General features: G+C 43.6%; 1 protein-coding gene across 1 annotated transcript in view; it reads right to left on the bottom strand.

The window, feature by feature from the left end:
* Nucleotides 1-6,890, bottom strand: part of Pttg1ip2 (PTTG1IP family member 2) — a 42,897-nt gene extending 36,007 nt beyond the window's left edge. Inside the window, exon 1 of the mRNA XM_037203424.1 lies at nt 6,648-6,890. Coding sequence (XP_037059319.1) covers nt 6,648-6,798 — 151 coding nt within the window. The 5' untranslated portion in view covers nt 6,799-6,890. The remainder of the gene's footprint in view (nt 1-6,647) is intronic.
* Between the last annotated feature and the right edge of the window lie 1,438 nt (nt 6,891-8,328).

Consider the following 8,328-nt stretch of genomic DNA (forward strand, 5'->3'; position numbering starts at 1 on the left):
CAGAGAAACAGCTCTCGTGCTCCTGATTTGGTGTACCATTCCCCTAAGCTCCTGGAGCCTCACTGCTGATGCCACCACTCCAGACTAAAGGACATATCTGCTCTCGTGTCTCACTCATTCACCCTTGCCTCTTCTGTTGAACCAGGACACTTCCCTGTTCCATTCTTTCTGGCAGTTATCACTCTTCTTATGGCTAGCCCCACTCATGGGGCCGATGGTAACAATCTATTTTTTTCTCCTAGCCACCTGCCTTCTCAGCTCCCTCAGGGAACAGACCAGAGGACTCCACAATGACAGCTAACTGAAAGCTTCTTCCTTCACACCTCCCACTGTGTGTGACCTCTACCAGGCTTCATCCCAACTCAGCAGGAAGCAGTCTCAAGAATTTGGCTCCCTCATCCCCCCCCCCCCATTTGCTATCCATAACTTACCTTTTTATAATCAAAAAGGGAAGAATGTTAGCATTCAGACCCACTTCTTGGAATCCTGGCCAATAAACAGATAAAAACCTGGCCTGCCCAGTGCCCTGATGTCATCTTATATAAAGCCCACTTTAAGAGAAAACTCCTCTTCCCCCTCCTCCCCCACTCTTTCTCTTTATTCCCACAAGGTGTGCACCTTCTCTCTCTCCCTCTCTCCCTTCCCTCCCTTCCCTTCTCCCTTCCCCCAGTAAACTTTGCACATGGATGCCATGTCTGCATGGCATAACTTTTCACTGGTCCACACTGCAGCCTGCAGCCACATCTGCATGGCATGTCTCCCTCATGCACCAGGCACCTTGGCCCAACCTACCAAGGCCTCCTGTGTGCTGTATCCTAACAACCAGGCCCAATGTGCCTCCTGCTTGTAGATCAGCTGCTGATACAGCCTCAGCTATGGCTCCTGCCATGCCTGCCTGCTGCCATGCTCCCCACCATGATGGTCATAGACTCACCCTCTGAGACTGTCAGCAAGTCCCCTAACTAAATGCTTTCTTCTATAAGTTTACTTGGTTATGCTGTCTCTTCACAGCAATAGAGCAGTGACTAAGACACTCCATCATTACAATTTAATCCCCAACTCATTTCCTCTAGTTTCTGGAAAAACATGAGATGGTATTATCCAATGTTGATTAGGCAGCTCTTAAAAAACAACTTCCAAAAGATGATCAAAGTAAGCAAATTGTCAATATTGCCATATAGTTAATATGCCACACTTTAAAAATAGTTTAGTAACTCCTTTGATGTCAGAACAGTTTTACAAAGACATTCCTGGCTAATTCATTAATCCTTTATTTAAAAAAGAAACCTGCAATTCTTCGTCCTCTTTTTGCCACAAAACTTAAAAAACTCCTCCCAGATGGAGATTTTTTTTGTAGAAAAGTGATAGTGTAATAGTATCACTAATATTTGAAAGTTCTAGAATGAAAACTGTGAGTTCAAATTCAAAAACTTCATTTTGATGGCTCATGTTTTTACTCTAATGGCTTCTGAAAAAAAAAAGAGTTTATATCTGATGTTCATATTTTATGATACAGGAATAGTAAGTCATTCTACCTATTATATTGTGGTAGAATTCATAGGTTTATTTAATTTCAGATTAATTAGATACAGAGCTCACCTGGCTGGGGGAAAAAAAAACCTTACAGTTCAGCTTTCAAATTAAATCCTATTGATCATTGGTTCTTTTCCTGCCCCTGGAGAATGTTAAAACTCCTGCAGGAACACTAAGACAATGAAAGGTAAAGCAAATAGAAAAAATTCTATGGCTTCAAGAATGTCCAAGATGCTGCTCTCTTGGCTTATTTCAGGAGGAATGACCTGGCCACTGTTGTCAATATTGCCATATAGTTAATATGCCACACAAAGATCACACAAAGAAGCTGGGGCCAGCAAGCTGGGCTCAGTGAGTAAAGGCGCGTGCCTTGTGAGCCCGAGTGCCTGAGTTCAAGGCCACGTGAAGGCGGAAGGAGAGAGCTGTCTGCACAGAGCTGTTCTCTGACTCCACGGTGCACTGTGCAGGAGTCGACCTGTAGTTACACACTATACCCACAATAGCGATAAATAAAACTAAATAAGCTTCAAAAACTAAGAAACCAAAATTAATGTATTATTTTGAACTAAACTCCAGATTTTCCCAGAATTTCACTGTCTTTTTATCCTAATGTATTATTTGTGCTTCAAGGTCTTACGGGATTCCATATTGCCTTCCACCATCTTGTGTCCTCTATCTGCAACAGGGCTTAATGTTTGTCCTTGTCATGACCTGGACGTTTTTGATGAGTGTGGATGAGCATTTTATGGTACACCCATCAATTTGTGTTTGCATTTCTAAGTGTGTGTGTGTGTGTGTGTGTGTGTGTGTGTGTGTGTGTGTGCAGGTTCACATACACCAAGGACATGTGTGGTTCTCAGAGGACAGCCTCCAGTGTTGGTTCTCACATTCTGCCTTATTTTGAAGCAAGTCTCTTGTTTACCATTGCATATGCCAAGTTAACTGGTCACGAGCTTCCTGGAATTAATATGTCTGTCTTCCCTCTTGCCACAGATGGGGATGACAGATGTGTGTTACATCTGGCTTTACATGGTTTCTGGGCATATGACCCTGGCCTTCATGCTTGGGGGTCAGGAGCTTTCTTCACTGCACCATCTTCCAAGCCCCAGCCTGGCTTTATATTTGTTTCCTGTGTTTATTTCCTTCCATGCAATCACATTTTTCATGACTTCTGGAACATCACTCTTTCCTAGTTTTTGTGGAATATTGCTGGTCACTTCTCTCTACAACATCCAGAATGTTGCTGACCCAGCAAATCACATCTTCTTCTATAAGGGATATAATTACAATGTCTAGAGACATCTGACATCAATATAACTAACTTCTTTTAGGGTTTCTATTGCTGTGAAGAGACACCATGACCACAGCAAATCTTACGAAGGAAAACATTTCATTGGTGTGGCTTACAGATCAGAGGTTCAGTCTGTTATCATCATGATGGGGCACAGTGGCATGTAGGCAGACATGGTGCTGGAGAAATAGCTGACAGTCTTACATTTTGCAATAGGAAATGGTGTATCTCACTGGGCAGCATCTTGAGCATATATGAGACCTCAAGGCCCTCCCTGACAGTGACATACTTCCTCTAACAAGGCCACACCTATTCCAATAAAGCCACACCTCCTAACAGTGCCACTCCCTATGAGCTTATGGAGACTAATTACATTCAAATTACCACAAATTTCCTTTTTGTTGCTATTATAGTAAATAGATTACAAATAAAGTTACTTAGGGGAGAAATTCTTTTCAAGGACAGCTAAGAGAAAAAAAGATAAACAAAATTCTAGTCACTAAATTCCTAGCTACTAAGACCATGAAACCTTGATATCCTTACTCAGAAGCTAAGAGACATTCCAAGATGTGTAGCTCATTTCGGCAGCTGCTCTGGAACATGTGAGTGTCTAGTATGCTTATGAGCTACAGCCGTTGTCACAATGCTGATAGGGGAGCCTTATCTGAACTATAAATGCCTTCTGTTGTCTGTTGACCCCAAAGGCCTTTCCCTTCCAGACTGAAAGAACTCAAGGAGTTCTAACAATTCTATAATAATTCCCCTGCTCTCTCTCCTGAGATCTTGAAGACAAGGCTGCTTGCTTAGACTTGTGAACTTCAAAGACAAACTTTTTCTTCAATAAAGAGTATCATTTACAACCTCATGTTGTTGCTGTGGATATTGTTCTGTATGCCGTGAATGTGCTGTTCTGATTTGTTAATAAATAAAATGCTGATTGGCCAGTAGCCAGGCAGGAAGTATAGGCAGGACAAGGAGAGAAGGGGATTATGGGAAGAGTCAAGAGTTGCCAGCCAGACACAGAGGAAGCAAGATGTAAAGACAGAACTGAGAAAAGGTACCAAGCCACGTGGCTAAACATAAATAAGAATTATGGATTAATTTAAATGTAAGAGCTAGTCAGTAATAAGCCTGAACTAAGGGCCGTACAGTTTGTAAATAACATAAGCTTCTGTGTGTTTACTTGGGTCCGAGCAGCTGTGGAACTGGCAGGTAAGAGAGATTTGTCCTGACCACCGGCAGGCTGGGACACAGGAAAACTCCTAGCTACATCCACTTAATATTCCAAGATTGAATTCCTTCATAGAACTCTTTTCTATTTTCCCCATTCCTGTTTTTATAACACTATAAGGGATCTTACTCCCAAACTTGGAAGCTAAAATGAGGACAACTGTACTATAACACCGGATAGCTCCCGACCTGCCAACAGCAATCCAAGGAACCTGACAAATGCTTACAGAAAATGTTTTGTGCTACTAGAGCACAGCAGTTCCAGGCTAAGTTTTTTGGGATACAGGGATTCCAGCCAACCACTAGATATACAGGGCTGAGAGGCTGCTATGATGAACCAGCCTGCCTCCATCCTAGTCTTAAAAGCCATCTTATAGTAAAGACAAATAGGGTTCTTTCGTACGTATGATTAAATCTCTGTTTCTCTAAGACTGGACTATGTGCCACCTGTAACCTTAACTATGAATCGTCTGTGCTGCCTGTTCCAGGAAATGGCAACCACACCTTTGTTTCAAATGGTTATTATGTCCACCAGTTGTTATGACCACCTTGCAACCATGTCTTTGATTCAGGGAGTTGTTATGACTAACTTGTTATTCTTACATTCTGCTTCTATAACCCTATCTGTGTGTCCACCAAATGCTCCATTTGGAAATCCCCTACCCCTGAGCTATAAAAACCTTGTCTTCCTCGTGTCCAACCAATCCTGACCTCTTGAACTCCACCTTAGAGGGAGGCAGCTTGCTTTAATTAATTGCTTGCTTTAATTAATTTGGCCATGATGATTTGAGTCAGTGATCTTTCTCCTCACATCTTTGGGATTAACAGTTATGGCCTTCATAGGCAGGGATCATGTATAGTGTATATAGAAGTGGTTATAAAAGGCAAGTCATCATTTTTCAGCTCCCCCAAAGGATTTTTGAGATGACAGCTCTGAGGCATGATTTGAGGCAAGGGAATGGGGCAGACGATGAGATCCAGAAGGCCTTTGCAAAGGCTGCAAAATTAGCATATGAAAAGAACAACTTTGTCAAAACTGAAGGCCAGGAGAGCTTCCCACTAACCCTCGTCCTTACCTCCCACCCCAGAGACCAAGGCCACCAGAGTGGCAGAGGTGGCCCTCTAGAGTGTCTAGTTCATCCCAACACTAAAACACAGTCCCCTGCATGGGAACTTAAGAAGCTAAGGAGACATGAAGCACACGGAGTTGTGCATGGGGACTTAGGAAGCTAAGGGGACATGAAGCACACGGAGTTGTGCACAGAACCGCAATGGAAGAGCAATTTTAGAAAATTCCACACTATGCTGATGACCCCCAGAGTGTGTGCTAGTTGCTGTAAACACACCAGCTGTTTTGGGCTCTAAGTGCATCTTTCCTTAATACACTAACTGCCCCTGCTTCTGCTGGAAAAAATTCTCTCTTCCAACGTTGTGCTTGACCTGTTGATTCCTCATATAAACATGCAATCTATCTGATATCCGTTTTAAAAAACATATCTTTTACTGTATCAATTTAAAAATATATTCTAGGTAAATAAAAGTTCATTAATATGTCATCGTGGTTTATTGTACTGAATGTAAACATAAAATACCACCAGCTCCTCTGCTTGATTTTTAACTTGAAATCTCTCTTATTTAATATTAATATTACTACATTTGCCTTCTTCAGTAGCATTTGCAAAGAATTTGCTTAGGCTCAAGAACTGTTTTATTCATATTTAAAAGGAAAAGGAAACAGCAAAACAAAACCCAGGGAAGGCAAGCTGTAAAACTCAGTAGCTATTTTTAAAAAGAGGGCAATGGAGAAAAGCATGAGCAAAGCCATGCTGTGTGAGCTGGCGTGGAGGTCAGATACATGGAGGATAAATAGCCTCATGGTGAGAAGGGGACCCAAAATGTTGGAGAAGCCCAACGTGTTAGAGAAAGCATGCTTAGAAAAGAGAAAAGAAAGACAAAGTCAGGTAAGTGGTCGGACTCACGGTGGCAGCTGGGTGCGCTACTGTCCTAGGGGCAGGTATTCTGGAAGTGGAGAACACATCCCCTCAGGAAAGGCCCAGGTAATCCACCTGTCTCTCCAGCTTGGCTTCCAAGGGTTGGCCCTTTGGCCTGGCAGTTGACCTCCTCAGATGGAATGCTAGGCCTCCACTCAAGCTAGAAAATCCGGTCTTTTGACCAGAAGGAGTTTTATCTTAGTCCAACTTCCCCGCTACTCTAACATGGCTCCCTCTGAAGAGGTAACCCTAAAATCATTTAAGAGCCAGAGCAGGTTTGAAAGCCTGGCATCTCTGGCGTCTCTGGCCCCGGCAATGAGGGAGCCGCCAAGAAGCCGAAGCTGGTCACTTTTCTTTGGGGTCTTTTTATACTAAACTGCGTAGCCAGTTTCTACCTCCAGTTCTCATCAATACAACTGAAGCAGTGGAAACAAAAGGGGTCCAATTTTAACTAGATTTCCTCACCAAGAACCTTTAAAAATGTCTTCCCACCATCACCACCAAATAGCAAATCTTGAGATGGACGATTGAGCCAGTCCGGATGTCCCTGAAGCCAATGGGGCACTGCCATAGCATCCTGTGTGGTGTCACAGGTCACTCACCCGTTTCAACGTGTTTTGTTTTTAACTTCAGGTTCCAGCGATGGTGGGTTTTAGTGAATTTATGGTCGGAGAAGCTGATAAACATCTGGATGAGAGCTAGCGAGAGGAACACCGGCAGGAGGATCTGGCCCCACACCCTCCACCAGCACATGGCTCCTCTAGCCCTCCAGGCACTGGACTAGGCAGGATGATCCTGCTCAGGGACCCCGCCCAGCCCTGGGCCCTAGGCCCTCCTGTTCTGACCCTTGCACGCCAGCATAATTAGCAGAACCTTAGAATGTTCAGGCTAGAATGAGAATGCTGCGACCGCTCTCCTGGTGCGCACTAGTCTCAAGCCCTGGGCTCCACAGGAGGTTTTGTCCACTGGACTTAATGACAGTCTCTTTCTCCGCCGCCCCCCACGCTGCCCCCTGCCCCTGAAGCCTATTGCTTTTTCCGTTATGCTGTTGATTTTTGATAAAAGGACGAGGTTTTAATTTCCATCGTCTGTAGCATATAAATAATTGGACGTTCTGGAGAGCACGCCTCCGATGTAAATGAATCTCCACTCTCATGTCTCTCAGGATGGTAGGTACACAGCACAGCACGCAGTGACGCTCAGGGTCTGAAAACCCCAATCCTGCCCTTGACTTGGCTGGGAACTGCTGATATGCTCTAAGGCAGTTGCCCAATATGTGGGGTGTTTTAGGTAGCATACAGATGAACCTCTCTTATTTTCATAATCATTTTATTTAGTAGTTATAATATATAGGGCAGCGATGTAAACTTGCCTTTTAAAATAAATCTGTTTAAAAAAAAAATCAGCTTTCAGCCTGTGGTATGGTGGTGGCGCACGCCTTTAATCCCAGCATTAGGAGGCAGAGGCGGGCAGATCTCTGTAGCGAGTTCCAGGAGAGGCTCCAAAGCTACACAGAGAAACCCTGTCTCGAGAAAAAAAAAAATCAACTTTCAGAAATACAATAGTTGTACCCAGAGGACATGGCAAGAGCTGGGAAGGTGGCCCCAGCACGACTGAAACCAGAGCGCTGCTGCCGTGGGCGGGCGTAGAGAACCGCAGGCGGAGGAGAAAGACATGATCGAGAGTTCAGGTTCCTTTTTCCTTATCTATCTGTTAGGCATACAGCAGAGAGCTGTTTGCTGGGATAGAAAATGTGCTTTTACAAACGAGAGAAGCACAGAAGCAAATTGGGAAAACGAGCAGATAGGAGGCGCCCGTGGATAGAGAAGAAAGTCTGAATAAGGAGTAAGTGCTGAGAAAAGCTCATCCTGGTACTAGACAACTGGAAATCACAGTAGTAATGAGCATAATGTATCAATCCGGGAGCAAACATTTATAAAGGAAACTACCACCGCTAGTGAAGATGTGGGGAAATTTATCTTTGGCACAGCTGTGGACTGCTACTGCCTTTGCAAAACAACCTGGGCAAAGCTGCAAGAAATAAAAATACTTAAAAATAAGTATGTTCTGGGAATATAGATATAGATATAGACTATAATCTCAGTAAATGTGCTTCTTGATGATCATTAGCTCTTAAGACACAACTCGACATGGAGGTGAAGCATGAAATATTAGACCTGAGAAAAATCAAGGCTTGGAATTTTTCCTGGCTCAGGGGTAGGCAAATGATCTAAGTGTATCCGTTCCAAGACATTCTCAGAGCTTTTACAGAAGGTCGGGGCA

This window comes from Peromyscus leucopus, chromosome 3 (genome assembly GCF_004664715.2).
Source record: "Peromyscus leucopus breed LL Stock chromosome 3, UCI_PerLeu_2.1, whole genome shotgun sequence".
Classification (NCBI taxonomy): domain Eukaryota; kingdom Metazoa; phylum Chordata; class Mammalia; order Rodentia; family Cricetidae; genus Peromyscus; species Peromyscus leucopus.